This window comes from Balaenoptera physalus, assembly GCF_965194825.1.
Source record: "Balaenoptera physalus genome assembly, chromosome: 20".
Classification (NCBI taxonomy): domain Eukaryota; kingdom Metazoa; phylum Chordata; class Mammalia; order Artiodactyla; family Balaenopteridae; genus Balaenoptera; species Balaenoptera physalus.
Genome location: NC_138901.1, coordinates 6,862,148 through 6,880,563, shown reverse-complemented (window position 1 = coordinate 6,880,563; position 18,416 = coordinate 6,862,148). Strand labels below are relative to the sequence as shown.

At 61.9% G+C, this 18,416-nt stretch overlaps 1 protein-coding gene across 7 annotated transcripts; it reads left to right on the top strand.

The window, feature by feature from the left end:
- The first annotated feature begins 319 nt into the window (after positions 1 to 319).
- GRIN2C (glutamate ionotropic receptor NMDA type subunit 2C) lies at positions 320 to 18,080 on the top strand. Of its 7 annotated transcripts, none has more exons than XM_082440527.1 (13): positions 320 to 603; positions 5,912 to 6,325; positions 8,374 to 8,972; positions 9,276 to 9,390; positions 10,440 to 10,651; positions 10,808 to 10,973; positions 11,317 to 11,470; positions 13,032 to 13,157; positions 13,473 to 13,702; positions 14,089 to 14,249; positions 14,750 to 14,937; positions 15,880 to 16,112; positions 16,560 to 18,080. In XM_082440527.1, the coding sequence occupies exons 1-13, from the start codon at positions 541 to 543 to the stop codon at positions 17,658 to 17,660; spliced, it is 3,762 nt and encodes a 1,253-aa protein (XP_082296653.1). In that variant the 5' UTR covers positions 320 to 540; the 3' UTR covers positions 17,661 to 18,080. The 7 variants fall into 7 exon arrangements, with proteins under 7 accessions (XP_082296653.1, XP_082296657.1, XP_082296651.1 ...); XM_082440525.1 differs by lacking the exon at positions 320 to 603 and adding an exon at positions 630 to 811; XM_082440529.1 differs by lacking the exon at positions 320 to 603 and adding an exon at positions 874 to 1,208.
- Positions 18,081 to 18,416: the final 336 nt, after the last annotated feature.

Below are 18,416 nucleotides of genomic sequence, written 5' to 3'. Positions count from 1 at the left end.
CAAGATGCTGGCCTCGCTTCATAGACTGGGGGATTCTCGGAATTAACCGGCCCAAGGTCACACACCCAGTGAGCTTCGGGCTCCAACCCAGGGTTCCGGGCAGCCTGTTTTCTCCGAGGTTGCACTTGGCCCCGAGTGTCCTGTCGGGTCTGGGGACACAGTCGTGGAGAGGGCAGAAGGGAGGCGAGGGCGGGCAACAAGAGTCCTAGAGCAGCTCGGGAGCGGGCGGCGGGGTGGGCCGGCCGAGGCGGGCCGGGGCGGGGCGGAGGCTGCGGGACCCGGTGGGGCGGGCCCGTGCGGGTGGCGGCGGCGGCAAGCGCTCCGCTACAGCCGGTGGGCGAGCCCTGGAAGCCTGGGAGCGGCGCGCAGCCCAGCCTGGGACGGAGCCGGGCGCCGAGCGGGCCACCAGAGGGGCGCGGGGGGCGGGCCCGGCGCAGCCCGCCAGGCCGCGCCACGGGCACCGGCCCCGCGGCGCCCTAGCAAAGGCGCCCGCCGGGCTAGGACAGCACACGCCAGCGCGCTGAGCCGAGGCGCGGGGACATGCAGCGCGCGGGAGGCGGCCGGCGCGGGCTCTGGGCGCGGGCGCAGCGCCCCTTCCCTCCGGTGAGTGGCGGGCGCCGAGCCGGGGGCGCCAACTTCGCCGCCAACTTGGGGCTGGGCTCAGGCGCCGCTCGGGCAAGGACGGCGGAGACAGATGGCGCGGCACCGGGGAGAGTCCGGTGGGCGCAGGGAACCCCAGGAAGGGGGCGCCGGGGGACCGGGACCCTCGGGGACCGGGCCTGGGGTTTGGACCCGGGCGGGCGGAGAGGAGGTGAGGAAGAGAGGCCGAGGTGACAGGCGCGCGGCGGGCGCGAGGGAAGGACGCGGGCGAGGCGCCCAAGACGTTCGTCTCCTGGGTCGCCGAGCCCTCCAGCTCTTTCGCCCGGCGCCGCGGCACCGCAGGGGAGGGTGCGGTGCGGGGACGTGGGAGTCTGAGCTGCGGGCCCCGAAACTGTTGCTGCTGGAAGCCGGGCGGGGGCTGGGGATCGGGGCTGGGAGCTGGGGCCGCGGCTGGGTTCGGCCAGAGCGAAGGGGGCTGGAGAGGGCACGGAGCAGAGAGGACGAAAGGGGGCTGTCGGTGGCTCCAGGATCCCGGCCCCCTGCTCCCGGAGGTCTGCTGAGCACCTACCGCGCGCAGCTGCCTTCACACCCCCGCCCCTTCACCGGCTGTAAGTCCCCCAGGTCCTCCCCTCCCAGCTCTTCCTTCGGTAGAGCGCTCCCTCCTCTGACCTCAGGAAATCAGCGTGGGCTTCACCGGGTGGTGGGCTCTTCCCAAATGCTGGCCCCGCGCCCGGCGGACCCAGGCTCCGAGGAGGGGAAAGGAAGGGTGGGCGAAGAGGACCTGGGAGAGCCGAGAGCCCGGGTGCGCTGGGCCCTGGCTGCCCCACCAGCGTGTTGCTCTGGTCCCCCGGGGCTTCGACCAGGATCCCCGACGGCGGGGAAGGGGAGCCACTGAGCCTCCTGCGGCAGAAGGCGGTTCGTGCCAGGCCTAGGTGGGCAGGGCCAGGGGCCATAGGAAGGCAAAAGCACCCAGTGGCCAGAAAATCGCCAAGGGTGCGTCCCACGGCCCATCCCAAGGTCCTGCTGGGTGAGCGAAGGGGGAATTCCCGCGGGGCCCTGACGCTCACCCCACTTGTCCTTGTCCTGCTCACCCGTCGGAACTTCGGGCTCAGTCCCCAGCCCTCTGATAGTGGCACCGCCCTGGCTCGATCCGACCCGGGCTATGGAGAAACTGAGGAAAGGAACTTGGGCGGGGGCGAGGAGCTCGTCTGCTCAATCTCAGAGCCCGTCTAGTTTCTGGCTGCGCCAGTCCGTTTCCAACCTGCTCCTAAACCCCGTTAGGAATTCGAAGAGGAACGTGAAGGGGACTGCGTAGGTCGGGAACCGGACTCCTGGGTTCGCCCTAGGGCAGGGCTGCGCTGGTACCCGCCTACAGCCCCGCCTGCCAGGCGAACTCGGCGCCCCCCACCCGCGGGGCTTGGGGTGGCGACCCAGCTTGGGGCAGTGGGGATGGGGGCCTGGGAGCCGGGACCCCCGCAGAGGGTAGCAGCGAGGCGGGGGGCGCGGAGTGCGTGGTGCCCAGTTTGGCCGCCAGGAGGCGTGGCGCGGGTCCCCGCGCCCGGAGTTGCCGCCGCTGCTGCCGCCGCATCGCGAGTGTCCTTGAGCCGCGGGTGACGGTGGCTCTCGCCGCTCGCGCCCCCTCCTCCCGCGGGGGGAGCCCGATGCCACGTTCCCTATGAATTATTTATCGCTGGCCTAAAAATACCCCGAACTTCACAGCCCGAGTGTAAGAGATTCCCCCGGGGGTTCCGGGAGGAATCAGCTTGGGGGTGGGGCGGGTTCGTCTTGGAGGAGGGACACGTCGGTGACCGCGCCAGTGGGGGCAAGATGGAGGGGTGGTCTTCTCCCCTGGCGCCTGGGTTCAGGTCTTAACTCGGCAAAATGGAGGGAGGGAAACCCGACGGCAAAGCCGAGGCCGCTCACTCGGAGGGCAGTGGATCCAGAGGAGCCGCGCAGCCGGGGTCCCGGGGCTCCCGGGAAACAGCACGGCTGGTGGGTTAGGCCGACTCCTGGGACCGAGGCTCCCGGCCTAGAAGAGGGGGCGGCCATCAGATGTCTGGAGTGTGAGTGCCTGTGCACGTCCGTGTGCGGGAGCCTGCCTGGGATTGGGGGAGCAGGGGGAAGAGAAGAGCCTTAAGCTCGTGGAGGTGCTCAGGCCGTTCAAGGTGATGCTGAGTGTCCCGGAAGTGTCACCATTGCCACTCTCCGCCGGGCTTTTTGGGGGTCCGGGTGTTCATCAGATATTAACAGCACGTTTGTGAAAGGTGCGGACGGCAAGTGGGTGGGCAGAGGTCCTTAGGACAACAGGCCAGCGTGGGGCGGGGGCGTCATGGAGTGGGCAAATTCCTGCAACAGGGGGCAAAATGACGGAGGGAGCCATCGCAGGGGCATAGCCAGGAGCTCCCCAACCCAGGAGGGGGGGGATGGGGGTGGGGGAGAAGGGCAACTGGCTTAGAGCCAGACCCCGACCCTGTCTTCTCACCTGTGTTTCCAGAGCCGCCATGCACTAAGGCAGGTGCTCTGTGGGAGAGGGATTTAGGCGGGGCTCTGAAAATTCTGGAATTTGTCCTGTAGACAAGAGAGAGGCAGTGGGAAGAGGACATTGTAGCCTGAGGGAACAGCAGAGCAAAGCCCTGTGGGTGAGGACAGCGGGAGCTGTCTGGCCACCAGACTGGAGGGAGTGTGGGGTGCACGGAGGGGAGGACAGTTGGGGTGCCTGGGGCTCTGTCCATGGGACCCAGTTGTCTGGACTTCATTTGTGGGCACCAGGGAGCAGCTGTGCTCTTTGAGGAGGGGTGCAGTGGCCAGAGGACTGTTCCAGGCCAGTGGGGCAGGCGGGGGTGGGTGGATGGGAGGCGGAGAGGTGGGAGGCCAGGGGGAGGCAAGTGGGAGATTGGATCAGGCCAGGGCTCGGGGCTGACCTCCTGCCTTGCGGGGGAGGCTGGATGCCACGTGGTGCTGAGACTCTGGAGCCTGAATCTCTTGGAATCTGCCCATTGCTATTTGAAGCTCAGAGACTGGCCTGATTGGGGCCCCTCCCTCCAGGAGCATTCTGCAATCCCTCCTGGGGAGAGGCAAGACCTGCACCAACTTCCTCTCCTCCTCAACTCCAGTCCTGGAGGACACCTTCCCAGCAGGGAGAGTTTCTAGGGGCAGTTCCCCCTCGGAGTTGAGGGAGGACCTGGGTCCTTCATCTAGAGTCACGTGGTCCAAAAGAAACAAAACGAGAGCCATATGTAGGCACATTAGAAAAAGGAAAAAGAAAAGTGAAATGAATTCTAACACTATATTGTTTAACTCAATGTAGCTAAAATATTTCTTCAACATGTAATCCATACAAAAATATTAGTGAGAGATTTTCTTTTTGTAATACAAAGTCTTCACTCTCCAGCGTGCACATTACACTTCACAGCATACCTCAGTTTGGACGAGCCACATTTAAGTGCCCAGTAGTCCTACGTGACTGGTGGCTGCTGTATTTGACGGCACAGTTCTAGAGCTCAGAGCTGGGAGGCGTAAGTGGGGGAAGCTTCGGGCTTCCCAGAGGATGGGGAACCTACAGAGGTGGGCAGAGATGAGCACAGAGAGGCCTTGCAAAGGCAGAAATGAACCCGACTGTGCTCTTTGCAGGTGTGATTTGAAATCCCTGATTGGAGGTAGTGGTGGGCACGGCACGCTTAGGTTCCCACCCTAGAATCACACGCCTCCGGGCTGACGTTCTAAGTCAGTGTACTGGGAAGCCATACACAGGGGGAGATTTCAAGGGCACAAAAATGAGCACAGTATGCTCTCCCCTGCCAAAAATCCTGTCTTCTCATTTTGAAATGAAACCAAGCCCAGCCTGGTCACCACTTGGCTCTCCCCTGTTCAGAAGTTTCACTGGGGATGTGATGGAGTTGGAGAGGGTGGCAAAGCTGTGGCCGATGGCCAGCTGGGAGGGAGAGCTGCATGCATGGGTACCATTCACCGGTGTGGCTGTTTGTCCAAAAGCAATGACGTTTGTTTCGCAGGGATACACATCAGGCCCTTGGGGAAGGTTAAAAAATCCCTCACACCAGCGACGGCCGAGGGTGGCAGGTCATGTGTGAGATACCTCGGGGTTTCAGGGGACCCCGAGCCCTGAACAAATCAGTGGTGACACACTCCTGCTGTGGAAGAGCTGCTACTAATTGAGGCCACGGAGGGTAGAGTAGGGATATCCAGTGCCCAGGAGGAGGGGGCTTTGTGCCAAGTAGGATTATGAAGGGCGGGGCCCTTGGGGATGTTAGATTCAGTTTAGGATGGAGAAGGTGTGTGTGTGTGTGTGTGTGTGTGTGTGTGTGTGTGTGTTACAAGAGCTGCCTTCCTTTACCTGGCTGTGGGGCTGTCACCTATAGGATAAGGATACTGATAACAGTGGTTAGCCCACCCACTGCTGTGAAGTAGGTCCTGTGATTACTGCAGGCAAGAAATCATGGCTCAGAGAGGCTAAGCAACTTCCCCAAGATCACACAGTTAGTAAGTGGCAGAACTGGGACTTGAACTCAGGTCTCTCTGACTCATATCCATGCAGTTGGTACCAGGTTAGCATTTTTTTAAAAAAATAAATTTATTTATTTATTTCTGGCTGCTTTGGGTTTTCCTTGCTGCACCCGGGCTTTCTCTAGTTGTGGCGAGCGGGGGCTACTCTTTATTGTGGTGCGCGGGCTTCTTATTGCGGTGGCTTCTCTTGTTGTGGAGCACAGGTTCTAGGCTCACGGGCTTCAGTAGTTGTGGCACGCAGGCTCAGTAGTTGTGGCTCGCGGGCTCTAGAGCGCAGGCTCAGTAGTTGTGGCGCACGGGCTTAGTTGCTCCGCGGCATGTGGGATCTTCCCTGACCAGGGCTTGAACCTGTGTCCCCTGCATTGGCAGGTGTACTCCCAACCACTGCGCCACCAGAGAAGTCCCACCAGATTAGCATTTGCTGTGAATCTTCCTGGGTCAGAACCCAGATGGATGAGTTTCCAAAGGTCTGGCTTTTCTAGCCAAGCCTGATGTTCAACAGTAGAATGGAAGTAGTGAGCACCTATTCTGGTCACGTTCTTCCCAGGTCCTGCCCTCTGGGCTGCGCTTGGACGCTCAGCTAACCTCTCTGTCTCTTTCTCTTTGTCTGTCTGTGTCTGTCTGTCTCCCCCTCTCTCTGCCTCCCTTTGTGGAGGGAGGTTTCTCCCTCTTCTCTTTCATCCTCTGGGTGTGTGTCCCTCTGACTCTGGCCTTTGCCTCCTCTCTGTCATTCATCTTTTCTCTCCGTGCCTCTGTCCCCCTCCCCGTGCCTATCCTGGTCTCTCCGCAGGACCCTCCAGTGGACATGGGTGGGGCCCTGGGGCCGGCCCTGCTGCTCACCTCCCTCCTCGGTGCCTGGGCAGGGCTGGGCCCGGCACAGGGCGAGCAGGCTGTGACGGTGGCCGTGGTGTTTGGCAGCTCGGGGCCACCGCAGGCCCAGGCCCGTACCCGCCTCACCCCCCAGAGCTTCCTGGACCTGCCCCTGGAGATCCAGCCACTCACTGTGGGTGTCAACGACAGCAACCCCAGCAGTCTTCTCACCCAGATCTGCGGGCTCCTGGGCACTGCCCGGGTCCACGGCATCGTCTTTGAGGACAACGTGGACACCGAGGCCGTGGCCCAGATCCTCGACTTCATCTCCTTCCAGGCCCACGTGCCTATCCTCAGCATCAGTGGGGGCTCTGCTGTGGTCCTCACTCCCAAGGTGCCCATTCAAAGTCATGTCCCTACATCCCATGAGCCTGGAGCCAGGCTGGGGCTGGGGGAGAGGGGCTGAGTCTGGGCCAGGGAGACACTTAGGTCCTGGGAAACTGGGATTGGGTGGGCCCAGCAAGGGGGTGAGGGCTGAAGGAGGCATGGGTGAGGGAGGAGAAGGCTGTGGGAATGATGTTCCTATGTTCTAGAAGATAAACTTTCTGAGCTGCTTTCACATTTGTGTCTGGATGAGGGATGGGCAGGTACCAAACCCACCTCCGGTTCTGGGGCAGCCCTCGCCCACCTTCTCCCTGTTTTTCTGGCCTTCCGTGGTCAGGCTCCAGACCCAGAAGTGCAGGGCCAGGCTGGGTGTGGGAGCTGATGTAGCTGGCCTGCAGGGGAGAGCATCCAAGGGCAGGTCACGCCCTTGCTGTCCTGTGGGGAGAAAGTTCTAAACACACATTCACCAGCAATCACAGCTGGGATCCTAGTCCTGAAGGAAAAACACAGGATGCCCCGAGGGAGTCCAGTGGGACCCCTTCTGGGTCTGGGGTTGGTCAGAGAAGGTCTCCTAAGAAATGACACCTAAGCCGAGACCTGGAGGATGAGGGGGGTTGACAAGGTATGTGTGTGGGGTGGACTGGGGGAGAGTGTCCCAGGCAGAGGGAGCAGGTGGTGTGAACATCCAGAGGTGAGAAGGAGCACAGAGTTTTTGAGGAACAGAGAGGAGCCTGGAGAGGGAGGTGAGGTCCGAACCACATGGGAAGACATTTGGGTTTTGCCCTAAGTAAGTGAGGAACTGAAGAAGGTGTTGAGGGGAGACTGATCTGATTTGCCTTTCTTTTATGATTATATTATTATTATGGGGAATTTCGAGCATACATAAAAGTAGAAGAGTATAATGACCCCATGTATCCCCTATCCAGCCCAGGCCAACCATGCCTCATCCTTACCCCCACCCACTTCTCCTCTTCTGTTTCATTGTGAAGCAAGGCCCAGACACAATATTTATTCCATCCATAAATACTTCAATACACATCTCTAGATGATAGGACTTTACAAAATAATAAAACCACCATACATCATCACATCTAAAAAACAATAAAAATTCCTTAACATCATAAAATATCCAGGCAGTGTTCAAATCTTCCGCATTGTCTCATAAATGTTTATTTTTATGTCTGTTGACTTGAATCAGGAGCCAAATTAGGTTCCCACGTGGCGATTGGTTGGTATGACTTAGGAGTCTTCCCTCTCAAGGCTCCTCCTCCATCTCTCTCTTTTTTCCTTGCAGATTTGTTTGTTGAAGGAACTGGGTTACTTGTCCTGTAGAGTTTTCTCGGAGTTGCTTTTTTAAAAGATTGGGACAGTCGCAGTGTGGTGAAATCTTGGAGGGGCTGCAGTGGCAGCAGGGAACCCACAGCTAGGAGAGGCTTGTGCTAGCCCAGGCTCGATCTTGCAGTGTCCTGGGCGTTTGTGGGGGCAGAGGCAGTAGAGAGGAAGAATATTCTCATCCCCAGGGCTCCATAGAGGATGGTGCTTTCCCAGTTACCTGTGGGCCTGACATTAGCTCTCAGCACGGTGGTTCTCCACCCTCACAGTGCTTTAGAAAAATACAGACACCCAGTGTACCATTTCTAAGATTCCCATTCAGTTGGTCTGGACTAGCGGGCTCAAGAGTCACCTGAAGAGCTTGTTGAAATACAGATTCCCGGGCGCCATCCTCAGAGATTCTGATCCAGCAGGTGTGCACTGCGCCCGAGAATTTGCATTTGCATTTCCTACAAGCTCCCAGCACCGCTGCTGGTTTGCGGTGCAGCCTTGGTCAGGCACGAATATTTAAAAAAATCTCTCCAGGGCATTCTAATGGGCGGCAGGGCCTGGGAACCACGTGCGGGGCGGGCGGGCGGGAGGGAGGTTATCGCGAGACTAGGGCTCCGGGACACCCAGCACCTTCCGACGCAAGGGCGTGTGGGGGTTGGCGGAGGGAGTGGAAGTTGGGGCGGGGCGGGACTCGGCTCGCCCCACCCCCCGCTCAGGCCCCACCCCTTCCCCTAGGAGCCGGGCTCCGCCTTCCTGCAACTGGGCGTGTCCCTGGAGCAGCAGCTGCAGGTGCTGTTCAAGGTGCTGGAGGAGTACGACTGGAGCGCGTTCGCCGTGATCACCAGCCTGCACCCGGGCCACGCGCTCTTCCTCGAGAGCGTGCGCGCCGTCGCCGACGCCAGCTACGTGGCCTGGCGGCTACTGGACGTGCTCACGCTGGAGCTGGGCCCCGGCGGGACGCGCGCCCACACCCAGCGCCTGCTGCGCCAGCTCGACGCCCCGGTGCTGGTGGCCTACTGCTCGCGCGAGGAGGCCGAGGTGCTCTTCGCCGAGGCGGCCCAGGCCGGCCTGGTGGGGCCCAGGCACGTGTGGCTGGTGCCCAACCTGGCGCTGGGCAGCACCGACGCGCCCCCCGCCGCCTTCCCCGTGGGCCTCATCAGCGTCGTCACCGAGAGCTGGCGCCTCAGCCTGCGCCAGAAGGTCCGCGACGGCGTGGCCATCCTGGCACTCGGCGCCCACGGCTACCGGCGCCAGCACGGCGCCCTGCCCGCCCCGGCTGGGGAGTGCCGCGGCCACCCTGGGCCTGTCAGCCCTGCCCGGAAGGCCTTCTACAGGTGGGCACCTGCCCAGGGCATAGGATGGCCACGAGTGGCCGTGAGTTTGGGCTCACTGGTCACACCTCCCACTAGGTGTGTGCCTGGGGCCAAGTGACCTCACCTCTCTGGGCCATTGTTTCTTCATCTGAGGAAAGAGCGGGGTGTGAGGGTGTGGTGAGGATCTCGGGGGTCAACACAGGGAAACAGAACAATAATTACACAAATGCTACCTGTTGGTGGCGGTGATGAGGCAGAAGGTGGGGGAGGGCACATCTGGTCCTGGTCAGGGCTAAGGGGACCCTGGCTTCTCCCCCCTCGCAGGCACCTACTGAATGTCACCTGGGAGGGCCGGGACTTCTCCTTCAGCCCTGGTGGGTACCTGGTCCAGCCCACCATGGTGGTGATCGCCCTCAACCGGCACCGCCTCTGGGAGATGGTGAGAAGGGGGTGAGCCCAGGGGCCCTCGGTATCCTTTCATTTTATCCCCCCCTCTTGTCCCACAGCTGACCAGAGAGTCCCTTCTGTCCCTCATCCTGCCCCTCATCCTTCAGGTCTCAGCTGAAACATTTCCATTGAGAAGCCTTCCAGGTCCCCCAGGGGGTCTGAGGCAGCCCTGCTCCGGGCTCCCACAACACCCTTCACTATAGAACTTATCAAGCACTCTTATTACACGGTCCTGCCCCTGGAGGAGTAACCCACAGCTGTGCTGGCTAGACGGACACGTAAACAAATAGAATTTGGGGAGGTCAGTGCTTAAGAAAAAATGTTTGCAAAGCATTAGGGGGATAGAGAGGAGGGGCAGAAATTAGTTCTGCCTTCAAAGGAGGAAACTGGGGAAGGCTTCACAGAAGTTGGGACATTTGGGCTGGGCAATGGATGGTTGAGTAGGAGCCCATCGGGAAGGGATAGTAGCCTGGTATAGACTGAGGGGAAGGAGAGTTTAGAGTTTTGGGATCTTAGTTCCCCGACCAGGGATTGAACCAGGGCCCATGGCAGTGAAAGCGCCGAGTCTTAACCACTGGAGGGCCAGGGAATTCCCCTGGAGCATTTTTAAGTGGTGCGTTTGGAGGTGTGGAGACTGGGGAAGAAGGGTAGGGTGATGGAGGTAAATTGGACCCGTGAAGGGCCTTGAGTGCTGGGCTAAGGACTTTATGTGAAGCTTGGGGGAATGAGTGCGGTGTGACAGGCTCAGGTCTGGGCTTTAGGAAGATGCCGTGAGCCAGCAGCAGTGTGGAGGCTGAACTGGGAAGTGCAGGGACCAGAAGCCGGGCAGGCTGCAGGGAGCCCTCCCCTTGCCCAGCCCCTTGCCCCGACTCTCCTGTTCTCCAGATGCTCCCGCCCCAGGCCCTGCTTCGTCCTGCCCCAAGTGACCTTAGGTGTGGTGGGGGGATTCTTGGTCCTGGCAGGCCTCGCTCAGAGGCCCCACCTATAGCGTGGGCTTAGTGGGGCTGAAGGTCCCGGGCTGAGGCCGGTCACCCTCTGCAGGTGGGGCGCTGGGACCATGGTGTCCTCCACATGAAGTACCCGGTGTGGCCTCGCTACAGTGCCTCCCTGCAGCCCGTGGTGGACAGCCGGCACCTGACGGTGGCCACGCTGGAAGAGCGACCCTTTGTCATCGTGGAGAGCCCCGACCCTGGCACAGGCGGCTGCGTACCCAACACTGTGCCCTGCCGCCGGCACGGCAACCACACCTTCAGGTCCGCGAGAACACCGGGGAGGCCCGGTGTGAGCCGTGTGCCTCCGTGCGATGGCAGGCATTGTGTGTGTCTTATGCTTGGGTATAGGGGTGGGCGTCCACCCGCCAGGCTGGGAGGAGCCGCTGGCTCTGACCCCTGCTGGTCTCTTGGTGGCAGCAGTGGTGACACGGCCCCCTACACCAAGCTTTGCTGTAAGGGCTTCTGCATCGACATCCTCAAGAAGCTGGCCAAGGTGGTCAAGTTCTCCTACGACCTATACCTGGTGACCAACGGCAAGCATGGCAAGAGGGTGCGCGGCGTGTGGAACGGCATGATCGGGGAGGTAGGCCCGCCCCCAGGCCACCTGAGCCCGCCCACCTGCCCGCCTGCTGCCCTGGGCCCCATCCATCCGTCAGCCAGCCCCCGATGTTCCTTAGGTGTTTCCTCCTGTTCTGGGGATCAGTCAGGGTGGGACCCAGGCCCAGCTCCTAAGGGTCTCCAAACTGGCAGGGGCACTGTGCTGGCACCAATGATGACCCCTGGGGTCAGTACTGAAAGTGGAGCTCTGAGGACCCAAGTGGGAACAACTGACTCTGCTGGTGGGTGCTGGGTGCGGGGCTGGGAGGGGCGTGGGGGAGTCCTCCAGTCTGCGGGAGCCCCTCCTCTGATCCGGGCCTGACCCCCAGGTGTACTACAAGCGGGCAGACATGGCCATTGGCTCCCTCACCATCAATGAGGAGCGCTCCGAGATCGTGGACTTCTCTGTGCCCTTCGTGGAGACGGGCATCAGCGTGATGGTGGCTCGCAGCAACGGCACCGTCTCCCCCTCGGCCTTCCTGGGTGCGGCTTGGGGTGGGCAGGGATAGTGCAGAGGGGCCCACAAAGTGGACGTGTGGAGCATGGGTGGAGATGGGGAGCTTGGGGTGGACCCTCAGAGGGCAGCACTGCAGCCTTGGGTGCCTTGGAGGTTAGCCAGAGTCCTGAGCTATAATAGGTGAGTAGAACAGAGAGGGAAGAGGTGACGTCCAGGTTCAGTCTTGAGCCTGGGTGCTCGGTAAGGGCGGGGGATGGGGAGAGCGGGGTAAAAGGTGGCGCCATCGTGAGGGACAGGAAAACCAGGAAGGCAGGCTGCCTTCAGGAGGTGCCTGGTGGGCTGGGACATTGTTTTTGGTTTTTGGTTTCATTTTTTGGCCTCATGGCTTGTGGGATCTTAGTTCCCTGACCAGGGATCGAACCCACACCCTCAGCAGTGAAAGCGCCGAGTCCTAACCACTGGACCGCCAGGGAAGTCCTGGGCTGGGACATTGGGACAAAGGGAGAAGATTCACGGGGAGTTGGAGGAGCCAACCCAGAGCATGGGAAGCCGGGCTAGTGTCTGACTTGATTAGGAATTCAGCATTTCTTGGGCAACTCCCTTGTGCCAGGTCCCATGCTAGGTGCTGGGATCCGGCCATAGTCCTGGCCTTCCCAGAGCGCCCAGTCAGAAGTTCAGGTGGGACTTGCAGTGTGGGATGGTTCAAAGAGCCCTGAGGACAGGTGAGCCTCTCGACCAGGAACAGAAGAGGGAATCCCAGGTCTGCCTCTTCCTGCTGTGTGGCCTTGGGCAAGTCACTGAACCTCTCCGAGCAGGGTTCCTCAGCCACAGGGAAGGCAATAAACTCCACTTCGCAGGATGGGCATTGTATCAAAGGAGCAAATGCTTTGGGCAGTAATGACTTCTCACTCAGGGAGACTTAAATGATTTTGTCAGAAACCTCAGGTCGGTCTCCCCAGCCCCTCAGGCCTCAGTTTCTGTGTCAGTAGGATGAGGCGTAAGACTTGGCTTCAGAGCTCTGATTCCAAGCAGCTCACCCATGCTGGGCCCGGGGGTGGGGGTGGGGGGGTGGAGTTCCAGACCCAGGAGCGTGGGCAGCGGTGCTGGCGGCAAGAAAGGAGAGGAGGAAAGCAGAGGGCCTGCCCCTGAGCTTGCTCCTGTGGCTTTGGGGGGCCACCCTCAGGGGCTGAGGGGTGGAAGAGGTTGCAGGCAGAGGCAGGGGGATGGGAGGGGAAGGGGAAATAGCATGGGGTGCTGGCCCTTTTTTGTGAAAGGAAGTGGGGGGAAGAGGGAGAATGAGAGCCAGGGGAGATGCGGAGTCAAAGGGAGGTTTCCTAGGGTGGGTGATGGGTGATGGGACCCTGGCCCAGGGCAGATGGAGGGGAGAGACCAGGAATGCTGGGGAGCCTGACCTCCCTGGGGGAGGGCGTCTCTCCTGGGGCTCCACTGCTCTGAGAGTCAGAGACCCCTCAGCTCAGTCCACCGGGCTGATGACCACACGGCCCCACCTGTCTGCACCCAGAACTCCTGAGCTGCTGGGGGGAGAGACCGCGCCAACGCCTCTCAGCCTCCTCCCTCTGTTCCCAGAGCCCTACAGCCCTGCCGTGTGGGTAATGATGTTTGTCATGTGCCTCACCGTGGTGGCCATCACCGTCTTCATGTTCGAGTACTTCAGCCCCGTCAGCTACAACCGGAGCCTCACCAGCGGCAAGAGTCAGCTCCCACCTGGGCCTGGGAGCAGGGGCAGGGCTGGAACTTCCAGGAGGGGTGGGTTCAGGGCCAGGGGGGCCTCTCAGAGAATGCCCCGTGGGGGAGGTCCCTGGCCTTCAGACAGTACGCAGGGGGCCAATCAGATACATGAGAGAGAGAGAAGCAAGGTGAGTTGACGTGCCCGGGGGTGGGGATGGCCGGGGATGGGGTCTCCCCCCGGGACAGAGCGGAGACAGGAGCCGTGGAGTCGGGTGGGCTGAACCTGATCCCCTCTGTGCCGGGCAAGAGGGGCACCAGTGTCCCCCCTTTCACCCCCAGAGTCTGGGGGCCCGTCCTTCACCATCGGCAAGTCTGTGTGGCTGCTCTGGGCACTGGTCTTCAACAACTCGGTGCCCATCGAGAACCCCCGGGGCACCACCAGCAAGATCATGGTCCTGGTCTGGGCCTTCTTCGCCGTCATCTTCCTCGCCAGCTACACTGCCAACTTGGCCGCCTTCATGATCCAGGAGCAGTACATCGACACTGTGTCTGGCCTCAGTGACAAGAAGGTTCTGGAGCCCCAGAGGGTGCTGTTGGAGGGTGGGGGGGATGCCGCAGCCAGGGGCAGGCCTTGGGTGGGACACAGGACAGTTGGAATCACTGGAATTTGAAGTGGAGGCGGGAGCAGGAAGAAGCCAGGGAGCCTGGGGACGAGGGGGCTGGGGACGGGGACGGGGAGAGACGGCTCAGGTCCACGGACTAAGTGGCCTTGAGTAAGTCTCTCCCCGTCCCGGCCTCAGTTTCCCCATTTGTAAAACACAGGGGTGGGCTGGACAGTCTCTAAGACCATGCTGCGCTCGCTATTCAAGTCCAGACCAGGGGGATGGGGTTGGGGCCGGGGGCGCCTGGAGGGTCGGAGGAGGGGTTATGAATGGCGGCTGTCCTCTGCGCGCAGTTCCAGCGGCCTCAGGATCAGTACCCGCCCTTCCGCTTCGGCACCGTGCCCAACGGCAGCACGGAGCGGAACATCCGCAGCAACTACCGCGACATGCACACCCACATGGTCAAGTTCAACCAGCGCTCAGTGGAGGACGCGCTTAGCAGCCTCAAGATGGGGTGGGTCCGCAGTCCTGCACCCACCCTCTGACTGTCTCTACCCACGTGTCTCCCCGAGAGACCCAAGGTGGGACGTTGAGACTGGGTTGCCATGTAGGACCCCCGGGGAGCAGGGGAGGAGGTCTTGGGGCAGAGTGAAGCTTGAGGACGCCCACCAGAGCCCAGAGACGCAGCTGTGGTATTGACCAAGGTTCAGCCTTGCCCTCAGGTGTTGGTTGTGACCTTCTTAGGATCTTTAGGGGCCTGGAGGGCAGAGAGGGTGTGTCCTCTTGGGGCAGAGTGTCCCCTGGCCTCTCTGAGGAGGAGGGTAGGTGGGGTTCCGAAGCTGTGGGAGGGGGCTTCTCTGCACCAGGACCCCAGAGAACTAGAGAAGGCTCTGCCCATCCATTCCTCCTGGGTGGTGGTCAGTGGGCTCACGTGGCCCAGACACCTGTCGGGCCCCAGGTTTGGTGCCCTGAACCCCACTTGATCCCTGGCCTGAGGGCTTAGCCTGTCCCCAGGAAGCTGGATGCCTTCATCTATGACGCTGCTGTCCTCAACTACATGGCGGGCAAGGACGAGGGCTGCAAGCTGGTCACCATCGGCTCTGGCAAGGTCTTTGCCACCACCGGCTATGGCATCGCCATGCAGAAGGACTCCCACTGGAAGCGGGCCATAGACCTGGCGCTCCTGCAGTTCCTGGGGGACGGTGGGTGCAGCCGCTGATGGGGGCTGGGGCGGGTCCCAGGTGGGCCACAGAGCCCGTGGTTGGTACAGCTGCCCGATGCCTGGTCAACATCTCCACCAGTGTCCTCTGAGTGCCCAGGGCCCACTGGCACGGAGAGAGGTCTCTGGGGGTGAGAGGTGGGTGCAGTGGCTGGGTGGGGGGTATTAGGAGCAGCTGGATGGAGACGTGGGGAGGGATTGGTTTGCCGGGAGGGAGCAGGAAATAGCTGGGGAGTCCTTGCAGGATGGGAAGACGGGCCACACAGTGGAGGTTGGGGGCATGTGAACTCCTTTACTTTTCCTCAAGACCCCTCCCCTCCATTGCCATCTTGAGATGACCTGGGGTAGTGCCAACAGCCTGCCTAATCCCACAGCCAGAACCCAGGTTTGCCTTGGTACCCCAGGGGCTCACGTGTGTGAGCGGTCCGGCTGGGCTGCCCCAACACCCAGAGACAGCTTTGAATTTAGAGTCCCAACCCTATTAGATAAATAACTGTCTGGTTTTCCATCAGTGCCACAGAATAATGCGAGTGATAACAATGAAAGTGCTTGCAGCCTCCTTGGGGGCCTAGGCCTTTTGTCTCTGTGTGCCCAGCTCCATGCCTGGCATGTAGGTGATCAATAAGTATTTGATGAATAAGTGAATGATAAAATTTATGCAGTCAACAAGCCTTTGCTGGGCGTGTGGAGTGTGGGCTTGTGGGAGGTGGGCATGTCAGAGGCTGGCATTCCCCCCCAAGCTCCCACTCTGCTCTCCTTCCTTCCTGCTCATGGACACCCCCTCCCCCCATCCTCCCCTCCCGGGCTGGATCCCTGTGTGGTCCTACAGGGGGGTGGTACCCTGGCCCCAGACCCCTCCTCACTCCAGGCTTGGGTGAGCACCGGAAGGGTCCTTCCTGAGCCAGGTGTGCCTTGCCCCCACCAGGGGAGACCCAGAAGCTGGAGACGGTGTGGCTCTCGGGGATCTGCCACAATGAGAAGAACGAGGTGATGAGCAGCAAGCTGGACATCGACAACATGGCCGGCGTCTTCTACATGCTGCTCGTGGCCATGGGGCTCGCCCTGCTGGTCTTCGCCTGGGAGCACCTGGTGTACCGGAAGCTGCGCCACTCGGTGCCCAGCGCGTCCCGGCTGGACTTCCTGCTGGCCTTCAGCAGGGTGGGTGCCCACTCCACCCTAGACAGGCCCCAGCTTTAGGGGCAGCAACCCAGCTAAGCCAGAGCTGGCCATGGCCCCATTTACAGATGTAAAAACAGGTCTGGAGAGGTGGCATGGCCTGCCAGCATCACACAGCAGGTGAGAAGCAGAGCCCTTTTCCAACAGGCAGGGCAGGACTTTGGAGCCAGACTGACCGGGGTTCGAGTCCTCACTGCCATTTACAAGCTGTGTGACTTTAGGAGGAGTTAACCTCTTGGTGCCTCAGAGAGCTCCACTGTAAACTCTCCCAGCGGCACACAGTAGGCGCTTAACAAATGTTAGTTACTTCCTGGGGCTTAGAGACACCTGGGCTGATGCTTCCCACCTGGGCGTGGGGCGTGGGGCGTGGGGCGGTCCCGGAAGGGCGGGCGCCGCTCACGCCGTGTCGGTCTCCTGCCTCCCGCCCAGGGCATCTACAGCTGCTTCAGCGGGGTGCAGAGCCTGGCCAGCCCCGCGCGGCCGCCCAGCCCGGACCTCACCGCCGGCCCGGCCCAGGTCAGCGTGCTCAAGATGCTGCAGGCGGCGCGCGACATGGTGACCACGGCGGGCGTGAGCAGCTCCCTGGACCGCGCCACGCGCACCATCGAGAGCTGGGGCGGCGGCCGCCGTGCGCCCCCGCCGCCCGCCTGCCCCAGTCCGCGGCCGCCCACCCCCGGCCCGCCCCCCGAGCCGAGCCCCACGGGCTGCGGGCCGCCGGGCGGGGGCCGCACCGCGCTGGGGCGTAGGGCCCCGCAGCCCGCAGGCCGCCCGCCGACGCCCGGGTTCTCCCTACCCGACGTCTCCCGGGTGTCTGGCCGGCCGGCCTGGGAGGCGCGGTGGCCGTTGGTGGCCGGGCGCGGCGGGCGGCACCTCTCGGCCTCCGAGCGGCGCGCGCTCCCGGAGCGCCCTCTGTCGCCCGAGCGCTGTCACTACAGCTCCTTCCCTCGAGCCCACCGGTCAGGGTGCCCCTTCCTTCCCCTCTTCCCGGAGCCCCCCGAGCCCGAGGACCTGCCGCTGCTCGGGCCGGAACAGCTGGCCCGGCGGGAGGCTCTCCTGCGCGCGGCCTGGACCCGAGGTTCGCGCCCGCGCCACGCTTCCCTGCCCAGCTCGGTGACCGAGGCCTTCGCCTGGCCCAGCTCGGAGCCCTCCCGGTGTGCCCGCCCGGCCTGCGGGCGCTGGACGCAGGCGCAGTCGATGCGGCTGCCGTCCTACCGGGAGGCCTGCCAGGAGGGGGTGTGGGCAGGGTGCCCCCCCTGGCCGCACGGACAGCACGCCTGCCTCCACGCCCATGCCCACCTGCCGCTTTGCTGGGGGGCTGTCTGCCCTCACCTCCCACCCTGTGCCAGCCACGGCCCCTGGCTTCCTGGGGCTTGGGGGCCTCCGGGGCACAGGGGCAGGACCCTGGGGCTGAGCACAGAATACAGGGACACTGGGGGGCTGGAAGAGGTCAGCAGGGTGGCTTGTGGGGTGCACGGCTTCCCCCGACCTTGCACCTGGAGGCGGATCTCCAGCTTGGAGTCAGAAGTGTGAGGTGTCAGCTATTCTGGTCCCTGCTCAGCTGGATTCTCCGCCTGGCACTGCCAGCATTAGGGGGTAGGTGGGCTCGGGCTTTTCTGGCTTCTGCCATGAAATCCTGGCCATGGGAACCCAGTGACAGATGATGTCTTCCATGGTCAGCTCAGCGACCTCAGCAGCCTCATGTCCTGGTGTGGGCTGGGCTTTTGCTATCTTCTTATGCAAATCACTTCCCACCTGGCCTGGAGTCACGGGGAGCAGTGAGGTCTCCCTGCCCTGCTGTGAGCCAATCCCTGGCCATGGCTTCTGGGGGCTTGGTGTGGGAGCATGGAGGCTGGAGCTCGGGGTTGGGGCAGGGCGGTCCTGCTCCTGGCTCCAGCTGGCTGGAGTTTCTTCTCCTCAGAGTGCTGGGACATTAAACAAACCTTTTACAACCCACTGGTCCTGGCTGCCTCATTCTGCATCCCTGGAGGGGGCACAACAGAGCTGGTAGGCAATAGGAGCATCATGGGAGTATCCCAGATGGGGTGTCTGCCTAGAGCAGGTGGGCAGCTCCCTTTGTGGAGTATCCGGGAGGTAAGGCTGAGAGAGGGCTCCAGGCAGCAGAAGCCACTTGGTATTCAGTGCCAGCTCCCGCCCGCCTTGGTGCCAAATGAGACAAATGTGCTCAGCACGGGGGCTCTGGTGGTGATGGATGGAGCTCATCCTTCAATTTCCTTGAAAAGAAGGGCTCATGCCAGGGGCTCTAGGGGTTCTGCCCTGCCAGGGCCG

Coding starts and splice junctions, on each gene's coding strand:
- GRIN2C (XM_082440525.1), top strand. CDS start 695: ATGGCGCGGCACCGGGGAGAGTCCGGTGGGCGCAGGGAACCCCAGGAA. Junction 6,326..8,373: donor CTGTGGTCCTCACTCCCAAG/GTGCCCATTCAA, acceptor CCCTTCCCCTAG/GAGCCGGGCTCCGCCTTCCT. Junction 13,158..13,472: donor GAGCCTCACCAGCGGCAAGA/GTCAGCTCCCAC, acceptor TTTCACCCCCAG/AGTCTGGGGGCCCGTCCTTC.